The sequence below is a fragment of the Colletotrichum godetiae genome (genome assembly GCF_030913485.1).
Source record: "Colletotrichum godetiae strain CBS 193.32 chromosome Unknown BDP55scaffold_82, whole genome shotgun sequence".
NCBI classification, from domain to species: domain Eukaryota; kingdom Fungi; phylum Ascomycota; class Sordariomycetes; order Glomerellales; family Glomerellaceae; genus Colletotrichum; species Colletotrichum godetiae.
The window spans coordinates 75,682-88,223 of NW_026851330.1; the positions used below are offsets into that span (position 1 = coordinate 75,682).

The 12,542-nt window shown below is 52.9% G+C and overlaps 4 protein-coding genes across 4 annotated transcripts; 2 read left to right on the top strand and 2 right to left on the bottom strand.

The window, feature by feature from the left end:
• Positions 1–203: 203 nt before the first annotated feature.
• BDP55DRAFT_415575 (alpha-galactosidase) lies at positions 204–2,459 on the bottom strand. Its single transcript, XM_060567407.1, has 4 exons — positions 2,345–2,459; positions 1,693–2,139; positions 1,452–1,535; positions 204–1,301 (listed from the first exon to the last, which is right to left on the bottom strand). Exons 2-4 carry the CDS (start codon positions 2,048–2,050, stop codon positions 370–372), a joined length of 1,374 nt encoding a protein of 457 aa, XP_060422677.1. The 5' UTR covers positions 2,051–2,139; positions 2,345–2,459; the 3' UTR covers positions 204–369.
• Positions 2,460–4,888: 2,429 nt separating this feature from the next.
• Positions 4,889–6,813, top strand: BDP55DRAFT_734541 (uncharacterized protein; the record flags this gene model as incomplete). The annotated part of the gene is made up of 5 exons (XM_060580216.1): positions 4,889–5,038; positions 5,121–5,606; positions 5,676–6,121; positions 6,229–6,437; positions 6,533–6,813. The coding sequence occupies 5 exons, from the start codon at positions 4,889–4,891 to the stop codon at positions 6,811–6,813; spliced, it is 1,572 nt and encodes a 523-aa protein (XP_060422678.1).
• Positions 6,814–8,293: 1,480 nt separating this feature from the next.
• Positions 8,294–9,998, bottom strand: BDP55DRAFT_698697 (uncharacterized protein; the record flags this gene model as incomplete). Its single annotated transcript, XM_060577802.1, has 3 exons — positions 8,294–9,518; positions 9,575–9,734; positions 9,830–9,998. The coding sequence occupies 3 exons, from the start codon at positions 9,996–9,998 to the stop codon at positions 8,294–8,296; spliced, it is 1,554 nt and encodes a 517-aa protein (XP_060422679.1).
• A 1,783-nt stretch (positions 9,999–11,781) lies between these two features.
• On the top strand, positions 11,782–12,238 carry BDP55DRAFT_684125 (uncharacterized protein). Its single transcript, XM_060576382.1, has one exon. It carries the CDS (start codon positions 11,967–11,969, stop codon positions 12,195–12,197), a length of 231 nt encoding a protein of 76 aa, XP_060422680.1. The 5' UTR covers positions 11,782–11,966; the 3' UTR covers positions 12,198–12,238.
• The last annotated feature ends 304 nt before the right edge of the window (positions 12,239–12,542 follow it).

A 12,542-nucleotide genomic window follows, 5' to 3' on the forward strand; every position in this document is an offset into this window, starting at 1 on the left:
GGAATAGCTTCGTGGGTTGCTGGTATGCGCGGGGCGGGTAGCTGGGCGGTAGGTTTAATCAAATGTGAGATGAGATTGCGTGCTATCGGCGGGGGTAAACAAGGTCGCACATAACACTGTTGCATTGCTTGGGACTTTGTGGAAAGTTATTCCACATTGGACGTTTTCCTATTTTCTTTCGCCGCTGAATCTAGATGGTTTAACTCATCTCAGTTCTAGCTCTCGTGTGCTATATGTACGTGCGACCACTTGTCTGCAGAGCCATATGATCTGCCCCTTGCATCCAGAACCCAATAGACTCATTGACGCGCTCCAAATTCAAGTGACCAACTCTTCCCTTTCCCCTCGGACTGGATCCCTTTGCTTTCATCATACCTGCGCCCTCTTGACGCACTTGACCTCATTGATCCTCAACGCAGCCGTATCGTGACTCTCCAGCTCAATCGTGTACTCGTCCTCAAACACCCCGAGATCCTTGCCAGTCCACATGTCATGCACGACATACTTCTTCCCGGCCTCCAGGCCGGGGACATCCTTGAACGCGACCGTCTTCTCCTCCGTGCCACTCAGCGTGTTCAGCACAAACACGTGCGTCCCCTCCACCGAAGCGCCGGACCAGAACTCGGCAGGGTGTGTGATGTTCCACGCCCCGTCCGGGTTCACGCCCCACTTATACGGCTGCGCCGCGGCCCCGAACTCCGGATCCTGATTAAATTTCACCAACTCTTTCGTCGACAAAATCTTCAAAATCTCAGGCTGAATGCCCTCCAACTTGGTTCCGATGATTAACGGACTCTTCAAGGCAGCCCAAAACGCAAAATGGCTCCTGCTCTCCTGCAGCGTCAGGTTTCCGTTGCCGACCTCGAGCATATCCCAGTCCCCGTGGCCCCAGAACCCATTCACATCCGGTCCGCTCCAGAACGCAGCATGATTGAGGATCGGCATCAATCCCCAGGACCATTGGTGCTGGCCGTACCATTCGGGGTAAATGTCACCCCACATGCGCCAGCTGTGGCCCGTCTCGTTGCCCCAGGCCTCGACGTGGGCGTGGCCCCAGGCGCAGAGGGAGTACTGGATCGTCCTGTCCTGGGCGAGGAGAGCGTCGCGCATGAGGCGGTAGCGTTCTGCCGTGACGGAGGTTGACCAGTCGTAGCCTGCGGGTGCGGGGAGGCCCGTCTTGGAGTTGACGGGGTCGCCGTTGTCTTGGTCTTCGTTGGGGGGCCCGCCGAGCCAGAGTTCGGGGACGTATTTCCAGTCGTCGAACCATTCTTTCGGGACATTGCAGTTGTCGTACTTTAGGTCTGTAACAAAGTGAAATGGGCATCAGAAGGTGATTTCCAATAATGCATTTCGTGGTGAGTCTGTGGGACGGTGGAAGGGGTTGGAAGGGGTTAAGTTGAGGGATGGGATGATGCAGGGAGAACGGCACGGTCAACGGCGAAGGAACTTACAGTCGATACCCCATTTCGCAAACGTCGCGGCGTCAATTTCTTCGAAGCCTAGCGACCCCTCGAATCCGCCGCAGGTAGAAGTTCCTGCGATGTTTACGTCAGATTATCAAACGTCATCGCAAGACCAAATACTAGAGTCATCCAGCATTCTCGCGACTTGGACCACAGCCAAAGCCCCTCAAGGAGAGCCCTTGATAACTTGGCATACTCAGCACCAACCAAACGGCAAGAATCGACTCACCCGCATCACTGTAGATCCCGACCTTCAACCCCAACTCATGGATCTTGTCGACCGTATGCTTAATCCCCTGCGGAAACTTCACCTTGTCGACAATAATCTCCTTGGTGACGTTGTCTCTCCGCAGCTCCTTGTCGCTCCAGCAGTCGTCAATGTTGACATACTCGTACCCCAGATCCTTCAGCCCCAGGTCCACAATGTGCTGCGCGACGGTAAGGAACACCGTCTCGTTGATGTCGCACCCGTACTCGTTCCAAGAGTTCCATCCCAATGCGGGAAGACGGCCAGTCTTTCCGTCGCGGCTAACAAGGGCCGCGGCCGTGGATGACATGCCCACGGCGGCGAGGATGGCCGAGCGCATTGCGAAGATGTCGAGGGGTTCCGGCTTGTGGCAGGTCTGATTTCGAGGTTTCAGTTATCACGACCTCGCTCCAGAGCTTCCAATTCTCTCTAGACTATGGATTGGCAAGACGGACTGGAGAACAGCTGGGCCGGCGGGATGGAAGGGTACTGCCTGAGAAGTGGCTTCGGGGGTTCATATAGACAGAGGAAACATTGTAGATGCATGCAACATGATCTGCCAATTCTAACCCACCATCATCCCATCCGACAACCCCTCAGTAGCATCCAACGCAAATGGGAAAATGTAACATACCCCAAGTTCATCCCAGTCCCATTGCTGGGCATGGGCGGATGGCCACGCGGTGGCCAAGAATAAGGTGACAGCGCCGATCGCCGTCCTTCTTTCACGACGCATCTTGGACCTGTTATCCCAGGATTCTGGATCCGTTGTATGATACTACTGGGGGATGTAAATGATCCAAGCTCATCTAGAGACGAACCATGCTGGCCAATTCATAGTTTGTGGTAATACGGAAAAGCTAAAAGAACCCGGATTCGTGAGGGGTACGTCCGCCAGTCTGTGAGGCACCAAGGACACCGTGAGGGGAATCCCAAAAGAAACAAAATACTCTTCAATTGTTGGTGGGCTGCCCCCGTCGCATCCAGGAGAAATGCAACGCCATCACCGGCGAGGCCCCAGATGCGCGGAGGATCGCCGTCCGAAGAAAGATGGGGCCGCGTGCATGGGATGAATGAGGGGAAAGCTCAAATCCTCTTTGACAGTCGTCCAACGACGAGAGGTCAACTCCGCCTCTGTTCGCTGCATGTTGGAGAAACCCAGCCATACACGGAGTTTCGGGCCCGTCCGACAATGGCGGGGGTATGTGGTTGTTGGGTTTGTAGCCTGCAGCTTCTGGATGCATATTGTTAGGCGACCTTGGCATATTTTACCGGGACACAGTCGTTTGCAACCCCCCCTCACCCCACTTGAGATACTTGGACGAGATTGTTCTCTCTTCTTTCTAAAAGTTCTTGAGAATGAAGGCTTTAAATACGTAAAAGGAAAATTGTAGAGAAAGACGAGAAGCGAAATGCCGTGGTAAAGTCTTCCCTAGTGGTGTTCATCGCCTGCCTTATGGATTGACATGATCTGGGCCGACAACATCCAGTCTTGTCGAGATATGTGAGTGATGCTCCGGTACAGAACCTTAGTTGCCGAACTTCTGTAGTTATTCGTCGCAGCCGTTGAAGTAAAGCAAGGTTCAGCATCGATTTCAGACAGCTTCGGCATCGAAGCGGTGGACCGTGGTTGTTTGTGGGAACTTCGAGGGGAAGAATGAACTCATCTTGTAACCTTCTGGTCGCCTGGGGGACTCAAGTACTTATTCCTCTGTGTACATGAATATTCATCAGCTATAATGGCCTCCAATCCACTCATATGTAGTAAAACTGTACCGTAAGAGATCGGGCCAGTGTAAAGAACGCCAAGAACTGTTACCTTAATGTCAGCAAGCAGGGGTGTCATCGGTGACCGGACTTATTGGTAACTCCACCCATGCTCAAGTGTTACTGTTATGGTATTTCATGCATTCGTCATAGTTTCGACTACCACATCTGAGTATCTGCTGACAAGTGGTAAACAAGGTACGCTTCTGTCTAACTTGATGATCTCCCCGGCCCTCCCTCCGCCATAGCTTAATTCCAAGAGTTGCTAAGCCCATGAGTGGATCATCGAGATGACTTCATCGCCCAAAACAGGGGCCTAAATGCTTCCGCACTACTATCGAGCAGCTATCTGTCGCTGTGACCTACTGTAAGTGGTAGTTGGAAGCGCTGACCTTCTCCTGTTCGCCCTGTCCCTACCGCTTAGGTTGTGAGAGTCGGATCCAATGTTGGCAATAAGTTCCATGAACTCTATAGCTGGGATAAGGAATCGTAAGATGTGGTTTGAAGTTTAGTAATCACAATGACTAGATCAGAATCCGTGAGAAAGAAGCATCTGTCACATTTTGTCTGCTCTGAAAGAAATATGGGTTAGCGGTGTTACACGTTACGTCCTTCCGATCGCACTTGACACGTACAGAGTCAGTTCAACTTCCTGTTGATATTCTATATCGATGTTATATAGGGCAATGCTGCAAAAGACTACCGGAAGACAGCTTTTCTTAGTATTGCAGCTTTTCGCCAGTATGTTGCCCAAGAAAACATTGGCACTTACACGCTCTAAGCAGTTACACAGCCTCACGGTGACGTGCTCTCACGGCAACTCTATCTGTTCGATAATCAGTCTCTACCCCATATCAGGAAGGCAGTGTAGTTCAGGATAGACCAGGGCAAGCATGGGTACTTGAGGGACGAGTGAACGGCAATCGGACCGAAAACTAAGACGACGTTCTCTGAAATCCGGCAAATATTGAACCAATAACTAGATTCCGCCTGGCCCAAAAGAGTCCACCTCTGGATACCTCTGCCGTAGCGAAATGGTTCCACTCCTTGAAATAATGAGAATCGAGCGAGTTGCTTTCCAGAATCAATGTCACCCCCAAGTCGGAGCAAGGAGGTTTGGTGATTGCTTTGCTTTTCCCGTTCCTGTAAACTAAGTAGCCAAGCGTACATATCCCGCCTCAATCTCCGAGGGTCTTGTCAGCAGAGGACATAATCTCCATACCGCCGGAAGTCATCAGCAATCCCAATATGTCATGTTGAACGAGGCCTCCGTGGTGTAAGGACTTTGACATTGGCCATGTGAGATCTTCGCTTCACCTGCAAGTCGATTGTGCATCGGGCGTAGTATAAGACCCGCGGTCACCCATTATCAAGTATCGTTCCTTATCCGCAAAGCACCCAAGTCACGAAAATGTACTCGAACGGACTTCTCGCCTCTTGCCTCCTAGCCGGAGCCGCCGCTGCCATCGGCGTGCCAGCTGCAGCAGCAGAGATCCCAGTTGACTGGCATTTGAGAAGAAGCCAGCTCGCAGAACCGGTCTCAGCATCCTGCGTACAAGCAGTATGGCCATCCACCCCAGACTCTCCCTCTACCAACCTTCATCAATTACAACTAACAAACTCCCCTCTTCCACCAAAACTAGTGCGCCCAGCTCTCCGCCACATTCCCTTCCTCCCGCTTCCACTACCCATCAAACGACACAACCTTTACAATCTGGGACGCCAAACAGCAAGAAGTCCGCCCCGCATGCCGGGTCGAACCTACCAACGCATCCGACGTCTCGCTCATTCTCAAAACCCTCGTCGACAACTGGTGCCACTTTGCCGTCAAGGGCGGCGGCCACTCGCGCAACGCGGGAGACTCCAACTCCATCGCCGGCGTCACCGTCGACCTCGACCGCATGAACTCTGTTGAAGTTGTCAGCAACGGCACCGGGACACCCACACGCGCTAGGGTCGGTGGTGGCGCGACGGTGATTCAGGTCTACCAAGCTCTCGAGGGGAGCAAGCTGTCCTACGTCGGCGGTCGATCTGCAACTGTTGGTATCGGGGGTTTCACGCTCGGCGGAGGAACGTCGCCTTTCTCGAGTAGGTACGGATGGGCTTTGGACAATGTCTACGAATACGAGGTACGTCAAGACACAGGACTCTTTTGTTCTTTCTGGGAACCAGAATGTCACTAACACTCCCCTCGAAAGGTCGTCCTCGCAAACGGCACAATCACAACAGCCTCAGAAACCCACAACCAAGACCTCTACTTCGCCCTCCGCGGCGGCAGCAACAACTTCGCCATCGTCACAACCTTCACCGTTCGCATCTTTCCCCAGGACGCCGTCTCTAGCCAGCGTGCAACCTACACCACCGCAAACCAGACCGAGAGCGCCCTCGACGCCATTCATGACCTCTTCACGAACCCTCAGCTCACCGACGACATGGACATGGCCTACGACTTTTACTACATCTACAATCAGGCCTCGGGCGCCTTCTCGTTGATGGGGTCGGAGTGGTACGCGAACCCCGCGGTCGTCGAGCCAGAGGTTTTTGAGGCTATTCGCGGCGTTCCTTCGACAATGAGGACTGCGAGGTTGGGATCCATGGCGAATCTGACGGGGACTTTGCAGCCGCCTGTTTTAGGCACTACGCGGTATGTTTCCTCCCTCTCGTTCTATATTCACTCTTCGATGGCAGTCCAGCCTTTCTCCCACGTGTGTCTCCTCCAAAGACTACAATCAAGACGCTGACCATCAATAGCCACCTCTTTGGGACAATTAGCACCCTACCCTCCCGTGCTCTCTTAACTCAGGCTCTCGCAATCTTCAGAGAAGAAGTATCAGCAATCTCTGCCGTAGAGGGCCTGGCACCGAACCTCATCTGCTACCCGCTCTCGACAACCGCCATCCAGGCAATGAAGCAGCGCGGCGGCAACGCGCTCGGCATCGACCAAGATGAGCCCCTCTACAGTAAGTGACACGGCGCCCTGCTTCACCCTCATCAGCTGCACCATCCGAACCCATCCATTGATAGCCTCGCTAACGTCCAAATTCTTCCTCGCTAGTCTTCCTCGTCTCAACAGCCTGGTCCAACGCCCAAGATGATGCTGCCGTGGAACGTATGACGGCAAACGTCCTCTCCCGCATGGAAAGCTTCGCCCAAGAGTCCGAGATCGCACACCCATACCTGTACATCAATTACGCGTCCGCAGCACAGACGGACAAGATCTTTGCAGGGTACGGAGAGGAGAATGTGCGTCGTCTCAAGGCTGTCGCTGGTGAAGTCGATCCCGATGGTGTCTTCTCATCCGAGGGTCTCTGGCGTGGGTTTGTCAAGTTGCTGTGAGAGGATCTCGCCCAACGAGCCATTGGTTCTGACGGCCGAGGGGGTTGTGTTCTCTTGTAGATACCTACACACCGTCAGCAGATCAAGTTCTTGGCACCCGTATCAAGTAGATCTCCTCCCATCCTCCGCCTAGTACCCCTGAAGGCAATTGATTTATAGAAAACTCAGAGACTGTTCCTCAACTTTCGCTAGTTCCAATGGTCTTAGTATCCGGTGGGCATTGCATCAATCCCTCCAAATCACCTTTGCGTCTGCCCACCCGAAATACGTGATGTTTCGAAGACCCTGCCATCTTCTTCAATTTCTTTCAAGAGTAAACATCACAACCAGCCAGGAAGCAAGAAAAACTGACACACGAGTACCTTGGCAACTGGGCACTAGGTCGTCCTCTTCCTTCCCAAGTCCATCATATCCGGTCGGCGCCTTCCTCAGTTGGGTGCTTCCCCCTAAGATAGGCAACACGGATGAAGGCAGGCACGCACCTCCCGATTTGGTCACGGGTTGTGCTGAAGTAAGGTACCACCCCCTACCTCCCCCTACTGAAAGAACTGTAACGAGAGAGCCCACGCGCAACTTTCCAGGCTACATCCTGGAAGGCTGTATCGATGGCAGATCTCTGAGTTCTTTAATGTTAGTCGGGGGGACCAAAGAAGCCTGGATAGACCTCAAACTTACGGAATGTCTTTTTTAACTCCTTGAAATTTCTTTCATCAGGTTGAAACCCGGTCTGCAAGTGCGAGACGCAGTACATAACTAAATGTGGCTTGCTGTATTCTTTATTTGCTTTTGCTTTTATTTTGCTTTGATTTCCCATAGTTGGCTCATCTGGAGGTCGGTCAACAGCGCGCACTCTACCTCAATGACCAATACATCATACAATATGGGCTTCTGTCACGGATGCTAGTCATGAAAGTGTAGAGGCGAACGTTGACGATGACCTCACACAATCGCAAAGGAAGCCATGGATGGAGCAAGTGTTTTATGGATGGAACCGTTGGAATAACCTCAACGCGAATAGGTATCTCTCAAACATCAACCTACAACGCCTACAACATGGACGCACTCAATGCGATGCAAATGCAAATCCCCTTACGACGCCCGCCTCACTCGGACTACCATGAAAAGAAACACATTTAAGGACCAACTCGACTTGATGATTTGCCTCCTAATGATTGCCGTAAACTCATGACGCAGGCCATATCGTGCCCGTACCTTGCTAGCTACCACCAAGAAGGAAAAAAGTGTTCGTCTGCTCGAATGTCCAGACAACAACAATGATGTTCTTGAGCAAGATGCGAGAGAACCAATGGGAAGCCAAATCATCTCAATGGGTTAGGTTTTCCACTGGATAGAGAGAAAAAGACCGCCACATCCCGATGTGGCGTCCCTTAAAAACGACGTCCGCAACCCAGATTTTTTTCGCACCCAGATACAAGAGGGAGTATCAACTCCGCAAATTGAGAAAACACGTTTTCATCGCCTAGACGTGGTGATGACGGTGCTGGTGAAGGTGACGCTTGGCGCGCATGGCGGGCGCCGAAGCCGACGGAGTGGGAGTCACAGTCAGCGTGGCCGTGACATCCTCGTACTCGGTGACATAGACAATATCCTCCTCCCAGCAGATGATTGAAACCGTGTTGACAGCAGTGATCGTCTGAGTAGACACGCAAGACATGCCCGGGGCAGAGGAGCTGGCCGGAGTAGAAGTGGTGATGGGCTCAAAGACCGGGGTGGGAGTAGCCTCGGGAGTGGGAGTAGGCTCAGGCGTAGGGGTGGCCACAGCCTCAGCAGCGACCGTCTCGGAGACAGAGCTGGATGAGCCGTAGGGAATCTTGCCAGTCTCCTTGAACACTTCACCAGGGAGAGGGTTGGAGGTAGCGGTCTTGCCAGGCTTGTAGGTGAGGGTGGGAATGGTGGGAACCGCAATGCTTGAGGTGGAGCTGACAGGGTCAGTATCGCCGCCCTCAGATGAGCCGTCAGCGTAGGTGATGGGGCAGTTTCCGGGAAGCTGAGCATCGGGACCGGTGACATTATCCTTGGCGACGAGGTCGGGAATCTTCATCTCACACTGCTTGGCCGTGGCCTCATCCTGGAGATCGAAGACGGCGCAGTCCTCAATGCGACCGGAAAGGTTGGTGCAGGTGTCGACGGCTGACTGAAGGAAATCCTCATCCCAACCGGAAATGAAGTCGGCGTGGTATCCATATCCCTGAGTGTCACCGTTGGCAACGACGAAGCGGCCAGAGCGGTCCTTGAAGGCATAGGTGTTCCAGATGATCTCGTATAAAAGGTTGGGAGTCGAGGTCTCGAATCCATCGGGGCAGGTACCATCAATGACGAGGTCGGGGTAAGCCATGTGAGACTTGTGATCAGTGGAGTCGACGTCCTTTCCGTTCCAGCACGAAGGGAACATCATCTCAAACCGAACGCCATTAGCGCAGTTGGCATCGAGATAAGCCTTGTCGGGAAGGAAGTGGCGGTAGAGGGTGCCCTCGGGGGCACGGGCATAGTTGAGGCAGTTGAAGCCAATGGCACGCTGACGAAGGACAGACTGGTCGGTCTGCCCAAGAATAGCCCACTCGGACTTCTGGGGGTCAGGCTTGGAAGGGTCTCCAGCAGTGTAGTTGCGGCGGTAGGTGTCGCCAGCAATCATGCGGAAGCCGGGGGGGAATGCCTTGATATCCTTTCCATTAAGAAGGTAGTACCTGGCACGGTCAGTATCGAATGCTTCATGTGGTGCTTTGTGAGCCACGAGACTTACGCAAGCATTCCGCCAACCTGATCAACAAGCTCGAACTCTCCAGTGGTAGAGTCCTGGAAGTACAGGGCCGGGTGCCAGTAGGCCGACTTGTCCTGCTTGACACGGCAGGAGGTGCAGTCGCTGGCGGTAAGGTCGCCAAAGTCGGCGGTAGGAGAGATGCCTGAATTCAAAATTAGCGAGTTGTTCAAAAAATGGTAATGGCACGAGGATAGCAAGGCAGGTCGTGTTTGCGATATCAAAAGCATTCAGACTTACCGCCGGAACCGTGAATAGCGTGAACGTGAGGAGCGGCCTCTCCAAAGGACATAAGAGGGTCGACACGGGTAAGGCCAACGCGGCCAGGGCACTCCATACGCCAGAAGGCCTCAGCACTGGTGATGAGAGCACTGACAAGAGCCAGGGCCTGGTTGTTGGACAACTTCATCGTGACGGTTGATGTATACTGTCGAGAGGGAGATGGGTGTGATGAGTAGTGAAGGGTGAGATGAGGTAAGGTGATACAAAGGTTGAGTGGGTATCAAAGTATGAAAATTCGACTGAAAGACAAGTCCGTTTGCTGGTCTTGAGAAAGATCTGAAGAAAGTCCAAGCCCAGTTGGATTCTTGAATGAAGGCTGGAGAATGAGAGATCTTTGAGAAGGTCAGCTTTGCGCAAACGATATTTGTGAGTTTTTCCGTCGAGGTGTAGTGTGTGGTGTGTTGTAGTTAGGAAGTTTCTCGGGCAGAGCAAGAAATGCGACGCGCGATATGAAGACCCGGCCGCTGTTCACCGATGAAGGTGCAAGGCAGGAAGCAACAGAAAGTGAAGGGCAGGTGCGATGGATCAAGTGGGGCACTGATTGGGTCGTCGGTGAAGGTGGTGATGGAAGGAAGGAGGGAAGGAGCAGGTGCGACCCGACTCACCTGTGACTTCTGCTTTTGGACTCTTCAACGATGGAATCAGGGTCAGATGGCAGAGACACAAAGGGTCCTACGATCTGCTTGGAATGTCGAAAAAAAGTTTGATCCTTCCAGATGATTTTCTTCCGTCGTTTTTTGCGCTTTCCAGTGGCTGGGGATTTCCTAGACACGTGATGGATTTCAATGGTGGAGGTGTTCGTGGTGGCTCGGTGAGAGAGTTGGCGATGATTTTCGACCGGGCTCGGCAATATCTACGAGAAGTCGGATCTAATTCTTGGCAATGCTGCTTCGAGGCTGTAACAACACAGGAGTCCTACGAGATTCCGTCGTCGATGTCCAGCACCACCGGCAGAGTCCAAATTCCGAATGTGTTGAGTGAATGCGTTTTGACGGCGTAGAGAGATGCGCGTGTCGATGACTGGAGAGTCTATGAGTCAAGTTGGCGATTTACGCGACAAAATTGCAGAATCTTTTTCTAACACAGTCACAGGGTACGTTCCCACTACGACGAGTGAATGATCTATCCGTATTGGCGCCGAAAGGTTGATATGTGACGGTGTTGCGAGGCGATACGTGGTGTAAGACGATGTCGCAAAGACGGTCTTGATACCGGACACCAAGTGCAAGGAAGCGGGAGGTTGGAAAACCGACACGATGATACTAGAAGATGGCGAATTCGGTTTTTCGTCTTGTCGATCCTCCGACAGATTGCCCAAAAAGTTCGAGTCGGGAAACGAATGCGATCAACACACACACCAAACGGGGTCCGAGAGAAATGAATGTGCTGGTAAGTCCTGACTACAAGTAGCAGGAAAGCCAAGAAAAGGAGCGGAATCCGCAGCTTGGGATTTTTTTTTTTTGGTCAGGTTTAAAAGACAGAAAAAGGAATGGCTGAGTGCGACGTCCAGAGAAGGGCGACACCACAAGTGCGAGCGAGCGAGCGTTGAGAGTGAGCGTGGGTTGAGAGAGTGACAGTCGAAAGACCCCGTGTAGGTGACGAAAGGAGGGGGAGAGAAACGAGGGGACAAGAGAGGTGAACACTGGAATGAAGGTGATGCAGAAAAAGGGCATCTAAAGAGAAGGAAACGGGTGGGCAGGTGGAGTGAGAGACATGGCTAGAGGATATGGCATTTCTGGTGGTGGGATGCAAGGCGGGAACTCTCAAGGGGGGGTGGGAAGGGTGAACGGGGGGCGCAAGACAGGGGTCGAGGGATGGGATGCCGAACGAGGTTGCTGGAACTCCTGGAGCCCATTTTGCTGTGCAGTTTACGGCAACTTCTTCCACTCCCCCTTCACCTCGTTCTTACTCTTGCGCTCTCACTCGGACGCTAGTTACAACTGCGTAAGTTACTTCGGAAAGCAGGCACTACCATGCCATGGCTCTCATCTCCATTGATCCCCATTCTTGGCCACCGGGGGGAACGAGCGAACGAACGGGGGAGGCGGGCACTCATCGGCCGGCCAGTGACTTTTCACAGATGAGATGAGATGAGATGGAGCGCTTGTTCAAAGTTGTTGTTCTCTTCTCGCTCTTGGCCGCGTTTGGTTTGGTTCTGATATCTTACGACGAGAATGGCCAAGGAAAGGCAAAGGAAATGGGAGCATGGGGTCACGAGAAGAAATGGCGCATTCTCTTCCCGTTCTCAATGAGAACATGCATCTTTCTCTCGCCCTCAATTTCAGGGGTAGGGTTTAGCCACGCTGCCAGTTACCAGTGTCAGTGATAAGTGTTCGTCTAGTGTTCCCTGCCATTCGTCTGTTCGTTGCTTCAATGCTCAAATGCTCAGACCAGACGAGGGCACTGGCTGCCGCTACAAAGGAGTCATGGGCCTCATGACTGGCTTCTAACGGGCAAGCGTCGTTGCTTCTCTGGCTCTGATTGAGGGGTCTCTTGAAACTCTCCTTCTTGGCTCGAGATTGTGTTAGTGACAGCGGACGATAGCCGCCTCCTGTCTCCGAGGTGCTGCCACTGCGACGCTACGACTCTGCGACGCAATCACTGAGCGATTGAACCAGGGCTCCGGCGTTGACTACTGTGCATGTTCCCTCCAGTCCTTCCAGCATGGAAC